The 14,807-nt window shown below is 33.9% G+C and overlaps 1 protein-coding gene across 4 annotated transcripts in view; it reads right to left on the bottom strand.

Annotated features, from left to right (window-relative positions):
• Positions 1-6,405: 6,405 nt before the first annotated feature.
• LOC149562284 (OVARIAN TUMOR DOMAIN-containing deubiquitinating enzyme 12-like) overlaps positions 6,406-14,807 on the bottom strand; it is a 146,694-nt gene continuing 138,292 nt past the window's right edge. For 3 of the 4 annotated variants that reach the window (XM_089825814.1, XM_089825811.1, XM_089825815.1), the window contains 3 exons: positions 7,485-7,541; positions 7,140-7,335; positions 6,406-6,907 (listed from right to left, as the gene is read on the bottom strand). In XM_089825814.1, coding sequence (XP_089681940.1) covers positions 7,271-7,335; positions 7,485-7,541 — 122 coding nt within the window. In that variant the 3' untranslated portion in view covers positions 6,406-6,907; positions 7,140-7,270. Of the gene's footprint in view, positions 7,025-7,139; positions 7,336-7,484; positions 7,542-14,807 lie in introns of all 4 variants that reach the window. The other variant, XM_089825813.1, reaches the window with a different exon arrangement.

Genomic DNA, 14,807 nt, shown 5'->3' with positions numbered 1-14,807 from the left:
ATTCATAAAAAAGGAAAATGCCCTTCCTTCATACCAAATCCATCAAACAATTCCCCAAGTCAGCTATTACAACACCTCAATTAATTATTATAAAACCTCATTAAGAACATGTTTAAATTAGAGATAACATCAATATGTCGCCTTGTAACTTGAATAAATTTACGTATGTGTAATATTATGACGAGCGAGCTTAGCCACGTCATCTCCAACATGTCTTCTAGATGCCTTTAACCTTGTTTCTCAAAATAACAACTCTGCTAAGAGATATAACAAGTTTACCAAAACATGCTTCTATAAACTCTATCTCATAACAGTCTTAACCAAAACTTGCATAACTTCTTCCAGACTTAATATCTTTTGCTCTTGAGGTTAGCTCCATATACTAGACACTTAGTAGTATCTCCCTTTAACCTCGGTAGTGAAAATACTCAACGATCTGTCCATGCCAATTTGATCTTTACTGTTATTCTTCTATCAGATACCACAGAAAACTATTATGTTGACATCAATGACAAACTCAGTCATGCATGTAACATAATGATATAATCATGTTTCTACAATACTCCCCCATAGGAATATCATCAGCATTCATGCTTCCAACAATCTCCCCATTTGGCATTAATGGAAACATAGATGAAAAGCATCTAGTTCCAAGAAACCAACTATTGAAAACTATTATCCTTTCTTTTCAAATTATCTTCATCAATCATACACGCTTCTCCCCACTGATAGACCTCAATTGGCTCTATATCAAAATGTTTTTCATGATGTTATATCTCCCCTATTGACATCAATGTCAAAGGTTTCAGCAACCATCTATCATTGCATCCTGTCAATCTCTACAACAACTGTCTTTGGCTTGCACAAGTGTCCAAAGACATTGTTCAAAACATCTATCAAGAGTCCTAGATGACTCTTATCCATCATAGATACTCCCCCATATAGGAAGCATCAACATTCAATCCAAACAAAAAATAGTGTTATATATCATGGATTGATGCACTCTTGCATCATCTACTTTGATGTAGGTAGGGGCATAAGCCCTAGCATACCTCACAAATACTTAAAAGTCTCTTTGGGAAGGGGCTTGGTGAAAATATTTGCAATCTGCTCTTTGGTGCTTACATACTCCAGTCTGATTTCCATAGAAATGTGATTAGTCTTAGAATGCAACACTAGATTCTTAAACATATTTGATGTGCTTGTGTTATCACAATGTATGACAATAGGTTCATTAAATTCTATCCTTATATCCTTCAACATCGACTTCATCCAAACAACTTGATTACAATTATTTGTTGTTGCAACATATTCTACCTTTGTTGTACTCTATGAGATACAATCCTACTTGCTTAACCAAGAGACTAATCTTCCTCCAAGAAAAAATGCTCCACCACTGGCGTTCTTTCTGTCATCCATACCACCTACCCAATCAACATCAATATAAGCATATAAAGTGAAATCATTAGATTTGTCATACCATAATCCAAACTCTGGTGTTCCCTTCAGATGTCAAAATATCCTTTAAACTGCTGCAAAACGTGCTCCTTTGGAATTGACTTGAAATCTTGCAAAAATTCCAACTGCATTTGCTATATCCAACCTTGTGTGAGTTAGATATTGCAATCCTCCAATCACAGATCTGTACTTCTTTTGCTCAACTATAAGTGTCTCATCCTTTGAAAATAACTTATGTCAATTTATCATAGGTGTTCCAAATGGTTTACATGTTTCCAAACCAAACATTTTCAATAAATCTTTCAAAATACTTAGTTTGATAAATAAAGATTCCTTCTTTATCCTGCATAATCTATAATCCCAAGACGTATTTCATTTCCCCTATCATACTTATTTCAAATACCTTCTTCATTTCTTCTGCAAACTTGTCACTTTCATTATCATCTCCTCCAAATATGATATCATCAACAAATATTACCAAAATCATCAATCCATCCTCTATTTCTTTCTAGTGTAGATTATTGTTTGTCATACCTTTGCTAAATCCAAGTTTTCTCAAATGTTTGTCCAACCTTGCATAGAAAGTTCTTGGTGTTTGTTTTAAGCCATAAAATACTTTCTTTAATCTGGATACCATATCCTTGTCCTCTGTTAAAGGAAAACCTTCAAGTTGTTCTATGTATACCTCTTCTTTAAGTTCTCCATTCATAAATGCTAACTTGACATCCATCTAATACACTTTGAATTTTTTATGTGTTGCATAAGCTAAGAATAACCTTATTGCTTCAATTTTTGCCATAGGAGCATAGGTTTCATCATAAGTCTATTCTTTCTTGCTGTGAGTAACCTTTACATAACAATCTTGTTTTGTTCCTTACAAGTTCACCTTATTCATTCCTCTTGTTCCCGAATACCCATTTTGTTCCTATCACATTCTTGTATGCTTATCTAAGGACCAATTCCCATGTTTCATTCTTCACAATCTAATCCAATTCTTTTTTCATAGCTTGCTTCCAATAGTCATCTTTGCATGCCTCATCTACAATCTTTGGTTCTACTTGAGATATCAAACATAGTTCTTCATTGGTTCTGCTTCTTGTCATCACACATTTATCTCTGTTGTCGATGATCTACTCTGGTGGATGATTATGTGTCATATTCTTACCAGAAGTAGGAGTTGTTATCTCAACTCTTAGCTCAGTTCTAGGTTCCAAACTTTGTTCCTGCCTTTGCTCACCTTCATTCAACAAATCATTGTTAGTCTCAAAGAATAATTCATCATTATGTGTAACAATTCCAAAATTATCCTCTTCTTCACAATCATCAACAATAGTTACCAAGGTTATCTCTTCTAATACTTCCTCTTTCTTAACCAATTTAAGATAATTATCCTTATCATCACAATCATTCAAGAATCTTTCCATGCTAGCTTTTAATTCTTCATCTTCATCAGAAAGCGAACTCTTTCTAGTTTTCCTTACTCTCTTAGGGCATGTAGATGAAAAATGACAAAACTCATTACATGTCCAACAAGCAAAAACTTTCATACCTTTCTCTCTTTTTGTAAGAAAATCAATACCTTCCTTGATCTTCACATCTTCAGATTTGGATCTATCTTTACTTGTGCCTCTATCCAGAAACTCAATGCTCAATTTTGTACACAATTATGATCTCTCACCAAGAAGCTCCATCTTCTGGGTGTCAAAATTTCCTTCATCAGACTCAAGACTATCTTTTCTGCAATAACTCGCCACTGATCTCCCAAAGCTGTGGGGGGGGGGGGGGGGGGGGGGTTTGAATCAGTTATCCAATTAAAACATTTATCAACCTTAATTAATCTTAACCATTCAGTCAAAGTAAACAACCACCATAACAAGATAAACATACACAATTACACCAAATTTGTTAATTAGAGAAACCCTTGATTAGAGGGAAAACCCTGGTAGGAATGATGCCTACAAAGATATACTGATATATACATTCATTGTTAGAGGATGGACCCTGTTAGGAGTCTATAAACACATTCAGTACATAAGAGTCCCTGTTAGGAGACTTGGAATCCCTGTTAGGGGATTCCAACCCTATTAGGAGTTGTGTCAACCCTGTTAGGAGTTGTAAAATGCAGATGGACCCATTGTCCAAACAACTTCTAGGGCAAGACCACTAAACTTCACTGTCCAACTGATCTCTCTACTATTCCCTGCAAAATAATTGTTTGTACTATGTTTTATCCTCTTTCCTTTGTCCTATCAACTGAACCAATCACTGTCCAACCTTGTAGACTAGGTCACAAACCTTGGATCCAAATATCAAACCTTGGATCTTAAAATAAAACCTTGGCAACGAAGTTTTCTCCAACTTCACTCTGCTCTGCTTATCCTTGCATATCAACTTGTTTCTCTTTTATTCCACTCTTCATGCTTCATGCAATTGTTCATTCATAACAAAGGAAAATGTCCTTCCTTTATACCGAATCCATCAAACAATTCCTTGAGTCAACTATTACACCTCAATTAATTATTATAAGACCTCATTAAGAACATCAATATGTTGCCTCGTAACTTGAATAACTTTTCGTATGTGTAATATTATGATGAGCGAGCTTAGCCACGTCTTCTCCAACATTTCTTCCACGCGCATTTAACCTTACTTCTCAAAATAACAAATCTGCTAAGAGATATAACAAGTTTACTAGAACATGCTTCTGTAAACTCTATCTCAGAACAGTCTTCACCAAAACTGGCACAACTTCCAGACTTAATATCTTTTGCTCCCAAGGTTAGCTGCACATATTAGACACTTAGTAGTATCTCCCTTTAACCTTGCTAGTGAAAATAATCAACAATATGTTCGTACCAACTTGATCTTTATAGTTGTTTTTTTGTCACATACCACAGAAAACTGCTATGTTGCGATCAATGACAAACACAGTCATGAATGTAACATAATAATCTAATCATGTTTCTACAATACCCCCTCATAGGAATATCATCAACATTCATGCTTCCAACAGCTTTTATATGTAGTCCTCTCACCATTTTTCCTCTCCTAGAATATTTTTAATTCCAAGGCAATGTTTCACTATATGGTTCACACTTTTCATCATTATGTACACAATGTTTTGGCACCATCTTCTCATGTTTCTTTGGTCTCCCTAGAGTTATTTTCTCGCAAGCCCTCCTGTGGTTATGATTGAGAACTTCTTGCCTTCAATAATGCAAATTAAAACACTTAAAATCATGCATTATTGTGCCCTCGATAAATCAGCCGTGTTATCTCTTCATTCATCACATTTAAAATTACACTATTTCTACCTCTTATCAATGCGCTTCATGGGTCTTCAAATCAAATAGAAAAGAAAGCCTCTATTTGACGTTTTCATTACACATCAATGCTACAAAAACTTCATAAATCCCATGCTAGATTTTTCATATATCAAATGGACTTGACCTCGTGTAGACACATGGAAGCTAAAATTAAATAGGTCATAAGGTGAACCGACCAATCTAGCATATGTTGTGTTGTCCATTTGAGTCTTCAAGCAAGGTGATTATAGTGGCAAAAACAATAAATTAAAATCTGGTCAAGCAACAAAGCATGTGTGGAAGCATTCTTATTTAGCATTCAATTAGTCAAATCTTGCAATACTGAATCCACCGCTACTTAGATGTCCTCAATGGCGGTTATATCTTGTCTGAGAATTAGAAATTCAAAGAGCTGGAAATAATGAATATCTCGAGAGAGACTGTTATTTTGGATGGCATCCCAAAAGTTTCAATTAGGCATTGTTTCACAAAAGGATATAGGACGGTTAAGTATTGATCAAACTAAATTGAAAAGGAAATAATTGAAGCAAATGTTGGCCAAAACTTCAAACCCTATAAATTAATTAAAATGCCATTGAAGAATCATTTCAACTAGGGTGGCAATGATCATCAATTTGAGATTAATTAGTGTGGGTGTGCTTTGCCTTCATCACAACTCAGAGCTCTTATTACAAGACAGCAACTCTCTTGAAACGCTCACCTTTGAATCCATGTCCTTTGGTTTGTCATATTTGGTTACTATGGAGTTAATTGTGGAATTGGTTTCTACTAGGACATGTTAAGAGGTCATAATGGAAATCTTGCAAAGGACAGTGTGGAGGGTGCAATGAAGCATATGCGAACTGTCTTCAATATTTGTCAGCAATCTACTAGTCTTGACAAGGGTTGAGAGTTAACTACGACTTTGGGAAGGTATTCTGGGTAAGATAATTCAACATAGGCTTAGATGAGGCAATTAAGCATGCCAAGATTGAACAACTCCCCTCTCTTATAGTTGCTAGGTTTGAGTTCAGAAGGCTAGCTTCAATTCACATACATTGAGAAATGACTAGAGGATTTGATTTAGGATGTGTCAAGTATCCAAAAACAATTTTCTATTGAGGTTGATGAAAATGTCATGAATGGTACATCTTTAGGCTTCTATGCTTGAAAAATCATCACCATTGTAGGAACAATTCAAAATAGAAAAAGCAGAAAAGGCCCTCACATTCCTAGTAAATGATTGCATTGGTAAAGTTAAGAGGGTAAGCCCTCTAGGCCCAACTACAAGGGGTCACTCCAATCTCTCTGGTGTTTGTGGTATGGTTTTCATTATAATGTTTTTATGATGGTCAATGTATCAAGTTTGTGTGCTTCCATAAAATGTAGAATCTATTGAGTATATATATTTGTTCAAAGAATATGTCTAATAGGTGTGATCTCCAGCCAATCTACAACGATTTTCTAACCAACCTGACTAAAATATGCTTGTGGATACCATGGGCTGAGAATAGTAATGTAAACACGAATTTTCTTTTATCATGTCTCTCTACATAAACAATGAATCCTCTAAATAGTCAGTTTTTATTCAGCATCACTATCAATCACAGGCCAAAAACCTGAAGCTGTGATGGCATGCCCATTAATTCAAAATAGCAGATTGATTAATGCTAGAGTATATATTGACCAGCTTTTCCTTGGAAAAGTCATTGTTCAAACTTAACCTCATTAAGTACAATTTATATGTATAGCTGTGGAAGCAAGAGGAAAAAGATATAAGTGCATTATACAGAATAATGGGGCACGTGAGGCCATATAAAGTTCAATCTCTAATAAGATTTGAACAGATTCCAGGCCAATTCACAGAAAATAGATACAAAAAGGTTTATCTTGGCATGGTCAGTATCTTCAATAATTACGCTGAATTGCATAGAAATCTCTTAAAATATAAGAATAGAGACTACCTCCAATCCTGCATTTCTTTGACAATAAACACCATCTTTGCAGTCACTGAAACATTCTTTTGTGTATTTAAAATATACTATTTACAATTTACATTCTTCTATGTATGAACATTTCTTCTGTAACTGTGAGAAATTAATTTATTGCAATTTTCTGCTTAGAAGAGATCGGCATTCCCCAACCTACAATTGCATCATAATTAATATTAGGAACCACCACTTTCAGAGTTGATACCTCCACGAGCACCTCATAATGATTTGATTGTGGAAAATGGGAGGAAAGGGGGTGAGTTTGCTCATCTTCCAAGAACATACAGGCAAATGCTTTAAAAACATGCTTCCATTTTGCATATAGTACATTTAAAAGAAAAGGCAAGAAACTAATTACTGTAGATTGAGAAAAAAATTGCTATACCTCTGAAAATTCATTGTAAGTTCATGATAGGTGCATGATGATAGCTGATCATCAGAAGGACAAATGTATTGTCAAATCTCAAACAGCTGTGAATTATGAAAAATGATAGCATGGAAACAATTCGCATGATGTCAATGCCTAGAACCAAAGAACCACCAAGTCTTCTTCCTCTTCATTTCAGAAGCATTTGGTATATCTGTACATTATTAAAAATTAAGTGTATACTTAGCTTGATGTAAAACACGGAGGAAAGATAGAGCAGGTAGTAAAACAAGATGCAACCATTGAGCTCATGCATTAAAAAATTAAACAAAATAACATATCTTGATTGTCCATCAGACTTACCTCCCTCGGGATAAATAGAATTATAGTGCACTTCTGCCCAAAAGCTCAAGAATATCACTAAAATACAGCCAAAAAAGAAAATAATATTGTTAAAAAGGAATATATATTTGAAATGTATCCACCATTAGAACCAAATACCTGATGTACACAAATATGCTAAAATATAGTGAAAAGACAAAATAAAGCAAGATGCCATAAAATATTTAATTAACTCAGAAATTAAATAATATGCAGACAAATATGCTAGAATATAACGGAAACATAACATAAACTAAGGCAAGGTGCCATAAAATATTTAATAAACTCAGAAATTAAATAACCTTAAGATAGGCTTACACCATACAGTATTCCTAGTATGGAACCAGTCAAAGAGATCCACCACGAAAGTCAACACTGCTAACCATTCCATCTTTGCTACTCGCTAAAGGGGATTTGGGATTCATAATCCAGGATTATTGCAAACATATATGCCACCATATACATATTAGGCCAACTGATTGCCAGTTTTAACTTGTTCCACGAAAATCAGATATCTGACCCAATACACGAGTTACTTATTAAGCCCATCCTATCTAAATGTGGTTTTAGAATTCAGCAAATACTTGTAAGGGTTTAAGGGAAATGATTTACCTTTGCTGGAATTTGTGACTCGGAACAAACATTTTTTGGCAATTCTGGATAGCAGACTTGCTGTGAGTTCCAAGCAAGTCTGTCATCAAACTCACCAAGTGCACATTGAACCCATTAAGAATAGCATCACCAAATACTGATTATATTAATGTCATCTTAATCATCCACAGTATTTCCTTTGAGAATCTTTTCGATACCATTATGCTATCGTACATAGAAATATGTCCATTGACCAAATGCTACATTCTGAGCATTGCAACACTACGTTTCTAGAAGAAGCTCCCCAGGTTTCTCTGCCAACTTTACAAATCTTTTCACCCTTACTGAGTTTGATAGGCATCAAACAAAACCTATCAAGTGTTTTAAACCACTTTATTTGCATTATATTTTTGGGTTATTCATAACTCGTAATTCCATTTAGGAACATATAGATCTTTATCGACATGCAGTTAATCTCTAAAGAACCTGGATCCAATAAAATGATAAAAGTACTGATTAGAGAAATTGTATATCAATGAAAATTTTTACCTCAGTGTCTCCCTAATTGCTTCTGTCAAACCTCTACAGGCCACTTTCATTAAATTTACTTAATTTTGTATAAATTTCTATTACCATAATTAAACAGCATTCTTTTAATTCTTTCTGTGATATATTGAAATTTTTAATTATGTTCCAATATAATTCTTCTGTCCCATCATTACATCTTTCATTTTTATCTGATTTTTCTCATTTTGCACTTTTTCTATATTTACTTGATTTTAGAACAGACAACAAAATTTTACCATTTCATTCACATTCTTCTATGTTGTTTCCCAATTTGCACTCCCTTGTCACTCTTTCTGGCATGCAAACAATTTGACCAAAGTTGGCATTCTAACCCATTGAACAGTGAGCATTTTGAGGCAAGAGCCTATAATACAATGGTAAATCGTGAGCCTTTCATTGGGGAGGTCTTGGGTTCAAATCTACTCAAGATTAACACATAATAATAATTAATCTAAACAATAATAATAAATGAATAATAAACATTCTAGGCTTTGGCCAATTACCTATAATTAAAAAATAGTTAGCATTTTGTGACATCCCCTTCCTTAAAGAATATTTAATGAATGCATAAAATGCAGTGTTGGAAAATGAGGATTGTCTCAGTCAAGTAATCAATCAATCAGTAGTTCAGTAAACTAGAGAACAGCTAATGAAGGCAGTGATTAAGTTTAGAAGAGAGGAACAACAAGGAGCGAGTATATTTGCATGTCATTTAACATAGTGAGTGGTTTGAAAAGTCAGCAAGTAAAGACAAGAAACGTCAACAGTAGCACAGATGACAACATAGAAGTATTAGGCCAAGCAATATGCAGGATATGTTCCAGAACGACCAGCTACAGTGAATATAAAGTAGCAATTATTTCCAAGGAGATGATTAATAAAGAATCTTCGGCATTCTAAAGAATATCATTAAATGGTGATGAAGGTTAGTATAACCAAAGTGAAGATAGCAATCCATATATCAGAAGATAATAGAGACATCAAGATCAATTAGCTTAAGAATTTACTAAACACCATACATAATTAATCCTCTTGATCGGTGAAAGAGTAATATTGGAATTGTTAGTGATAAATAGGTGCAATGGGGAGACTAAAGAGTTCCTTGATAATGTGATTAGTGATGCAATTTGAATATTAAGAAAGGTGCATTTGTGAAGAGACATGGAATTTGTCCCTGGGATGAAACCTGTCCTTTCAACAATATATAACATGATAATCAATGATATTCCATTAAGGATAACATATAAGATGATAATCAATGATATTGCATTAAGGATCAATCAGAAACCTTTTGTCTCTTATTTGCATCCATTACCATGCAACCCCGAGTTTCTGGGATGAGGGGATGGGGGAACGGGTTTCCAGGCCATTTTTTCCGGCCAGCAGCAGGAGACAAATATATATTTATATAAAAATAGAACTTTTCAAATATACTCATGAATTTCAGATTTTCATACCAATGTCAGTATAACATTCATCATAGCAAACTTTTAAAAAAATCTGAAAAAGCCCATACGCATGTGTCCAAACCCTACATGCATCCTGACACCAAAGACAAAACCTTCTTATGTGTTGTGTCACACGTCACAACACCAGGAAGAAAGAAAAGGAAAAAAACATATGTTACAATAGACATAACATATCATATGTTATAAATTTATTTTATTATTTTAACCTCCTTCCGTTGTGTGTGGTGTCCATGAACAGGTAAAACAATTTGACATTTCAATAATTTATTTATTTTTTTATATTATTTTGCTTGCTGGAAACTTTTGAGATAATCAGGAAACGACTTAGCCATCACTCGGAGGGTCAACGCCTACTGGAAACATGTGGACCGTTTCCTGTGTTTCAAGGACACGTCCCCAATTTTATTGCTTGGGCGGGGAGAGCTAGGAGACATCTCCTATCATCCTCCCATCACCAAAACCGAGATGGTTTTCTGAAACATAGAGTTTAGGGGTGGAAACGCATCCCCAGGCAACATAGATCCATAATTGAATCTGCTCAATCAAGCCTTTGACATGGAATATGAGGATATAATACACAATTGATATTGATCCAACCAAAGGAGAAGCTCATGGAAGCATGAAAATTGAACAAAGAACAAAAATGGATAGTAAGGGAAGACCTATAACAGTGACTATTGTTAAAACATGTAGATTCGGTCTGACAATAACTATGATCAGCATATATATACATATGTATATATGTATACTAGTATGATGCACATATATATATATATATATATATATATATATATATATATATATATATATATATATATATATATATATATATATATATATATATATATATGTTAAATTCATGGAATCGTTTTCTGCAAATGTAATAATATGACCATTGTAATAGATATGTTCCAAATGCAGATTTGGATCTCACATAAGTATGAGAGAAGTTGACATGTCTTGAAGAGACATGTCTCCAAGGTTTAAACATCATTAGTTAAAATTAAATAATATAACTAACCATATGTATAATATATACATTATTATATTTATATATATATATATATATATAAAGGAATATTAATATTATCATCAATAAAGAAACTCATGATCATATCAATCTGACTGTAACTACAAACTTAACACTCCCTCTTAGTTAGGAAGGATTGATATAGAACATATTATGTTCTTGAGTATACGAAGATATCTTCTTAGTATGATATTCCTAGAATGACATATTTAAGGATATCAACATAAATCCATCAACACACACATATATATGGAATTTGCTACGATTCATAATGAGACTAAATTTCTCAACACTTTTTCTTTTAGCAAGGAGGGAAATAAAGAAATTACTATAACTTTAATATAAGTTTTAAATACCACCTTAAGTGTGGTCTATAATAGATTTAAGTTATGGTGTCCGGCAATATCTGGCCCAAAGATCCATAACAACTTTCATGGTGTCCAGCAAAATTCGTCCCGAAGAACCATGATAAGTTGGTTATCAAGGTGTCCGAAAAATCTGGCCCGAAGAACCAAGATAACACTTACTCCAACACATTTTGGTGTTAGGAGATAGGTCTACTATTGATAAGATCGTCACCTTACAATAGTTACCTTCTATTCGTTATCATAACTTTCGGCACACCAGGACAACAACTTAATGTAGTTTGTTATGATAACAGATCCAGTTATTGATAAGATCATCATCTTTCGATAACTCCCCTCTAAATATATACATCAATGAAAGATCGTCATCTTTCATGACATAATTACAACAACATGATGCAGTAACTCACATGATATCCACCATAAACCAAGCTAGAGGGTGGACCCACCATAGCTGCTACTAGAGGGTGGAACAAAAGGTTTTCACCTCATACTTCTCTCTCATAGAGAAAAGCACATTACAAAGAATTTCTCTTATAACTTCTCCTCATAGAAAAGATATCATCCACAAAGGTTTGTATCTCAAAATTTCTCCCTCTGAACAATGATCCTGGGAAGTTAGGTCCTATAGTTACTCCCTTTCAAACTCTCTTCACCCAAGGATGCCTCTTGGACTCTCTCTGAATCTGATATTAATATTTCAACCTTCGGTGATAAGTTGTTATTTCCTCATGATGTATATAGGGATAGGCCAATCAAAATTATGCAATCACATACATGTATTTTAGACTCCCTCTGAGTATCAATCTTCTAAGCTCCTTCGTTTCTTTAGAAGAAGTGTCATACTCCCTCCTAATGTAGGAGAATCTCATAATCTTGATCCTCAAAGATGTTTTCGTCAAGAGCCTCATTATATCCATCTTGATCATCAGGGACTTTAAAGGTACTATCATTAGGTTGAGTCTGCACAATATTTGGTAGCATGTGTAAGGTACCAACCTTCTTTTCCTGTAAGATCATCTTCAGATACAAAAGAAAAGATCAAGGAAAAACTAGTTCATATAGTACATATACAAATAAGAGAGAGACTACTAAGTAGATAAATGTATTAAAAAAAAAAAAGGAATACTTATCTGCACATCAACATAGGTCCATATGCATCAAATCAGAAAATGGTTCATTATTTCACATCTCTTCTCTCCTTTGAAGAAGGTTCAAGATGGGAATGAAGCATTGTTTATTATTTCCCCCCACAATGTAAAATTTCCACTCTTATATCGTCAAACAATTTTGCACCACATCGAATATGGCAAACTTCTCTCTTTTTATTTTTATTTTTGTTTATTCTGATTTATTTATTCTTCTTCTTTAGAAAGAACAATCCTTCTTATAGTCGAGGGATTTAAAAAATTCTTCAGCTGCTTCTCAACGAAGCTTACTCTTGAAAAAATCATTTCCACATATTGCTTATTGCATAGATTGTGACTTTATACCTAGAAAAATTCTAGAACTGTAGCATTCTTCTCCTGGGAGGGAAACCCCTAGTTTATTCGACATTACAATGACAACTTACAAGTTTACAACCCATCATTGTGCATAACAATTATGAAAGCTTCTCTATAGGAACTATAATAGTTTGATACATCTCCCATATAGAAATTTTGATTATTTGCAAATTATGTGTATCTATTGTATATATTCTTATTTCATTCTATTTTAGTTGCAGCATTCATCGCATCATGATCCCGATAACCTGTGCAATACTCAATAATTCTACGACACTCAATACATCAATACTTCTGAGTATTGATGTTGTGTTAACTACTGATAACAATTATTCTCTTCTTATACAGATTACTAATAAGTAATTCGCTCCATCCTCTGACCACTCCTTATCCACTAATGCTGGATAAATACATATATTCTCTTTATCTATAATTACTATTTTGATAGTAACAATATTATTCCACGATATCCATTTTGTCATGTTTGGAATTTGATGTTATGAAGTTGTTGGTTTCATTGATTCTTATGTCTGAACAACCCATCTTTGGTAATTGTTGTCATGCCTTCTTAATGAAATAAGAGCCATTGTGAAGGATCAACCAATTATGATGCGTACAATGACAATGACTGGTTTGCTAAGGATTAGAAGGTTTAGTCTTCAATCAAGATAAAATGTGAAGTTAACCAACTCCAAAATCAATCTTAGTCGATCAGATTCTTCCACCTATTACTAAGTCAATGGCACTTTGGAACTTGATTCAATATTATTATGCAGTAGGAACTATTGCTACCAAGAACTAGTGTCATCCAATGGCTTTGGGCAGCTTCAATATTGGATATTAAATGATGTCTTTCCTGTTCACTATATTTTTAACATGTCTGGAACCTATAAATATCATCTCAAATATTAATGCCACTCCTATAATATTACTTAATCCAATATGGGTTCCATCGCTTACAATAACGAATCCTTTTATCTTATGTGATAACTAATAGCATCTGCAGACTGAACTTCCAGAGGTTCCCATCAATATTAATTCTTCTTTTATATCTGCATCAATTTCTTTTCAATCTTCTTGTGTTTGAAAGTTATGACTTTTGTCTTACTTTTTCCTCTATGTCGTAAAGGGAGCATATAAGAATTGCACCAATATTCTCATGGTGTTTCAGTTTATTATTATTACTCTTCCTGTCTCCAGGTATCGCAGATACATCCAATTCAAAATCTTCGGGAATTATGAATAGTTGATAATACTATATGGATATGTTCACATTATTAGATATGGGAGCTTTGATAAATTTCTTTGAGGTATATTCAGCCCCTAAGAAAAAAACTTCTCTTTATCATATTATATAATATATCTGTAGTGAACTTCACAATCCATTGTTGACACACATATATTCATCTCTGACCCTATGCTGGTTGATGTCAATGTGACAGGTAGAAGTTCCCGATGGTAGTTTTCTACAGTGCTATTGTTATATATATTTTCCCATATTTTTATTAAGATATGGTTTACTGAATCGAGCCTTTCTAAATCTGTGATACTGATAGAATATTAAAGTCCTCATTTTAATGACAATACTCCCCATTTTGTCTGTGATATTATGTAAGGATACTTATGTCCTCCAAACCTGTGGTCATTCCTTCTATACCTTCTGTGATGTTTGCGTAGTCGTTAGAACTTCCAGCGTGGGGTATTTTTGTGCTCGATGTCTACTTGATGGCACTATTTTGGAATAAGTGCACAATTATACACTCTCATAAGAATCATAC

The sequence above is a fragment of the Cupressus sempervirens genome, chromosome 4 (genome assembly GCF_028749045.1).
Source record: "Cupressus sempervirens isolate cs-2001-9-10 chromosome 4, ASM2874904v1, whole genome shotgun sequence".
Lineage (NCBI taxonomy): Eukaryota > Viridiplantae > Streptophyta > Pinopsida > Cupressales > Cupressaceae > Cupressus > Cupressus sempervirens.
The sequence above is the reverse complement of the archived record's forward strand: the minus strand, read 5'-3'. Positions and strand labels throughout refer to the sequence as shown.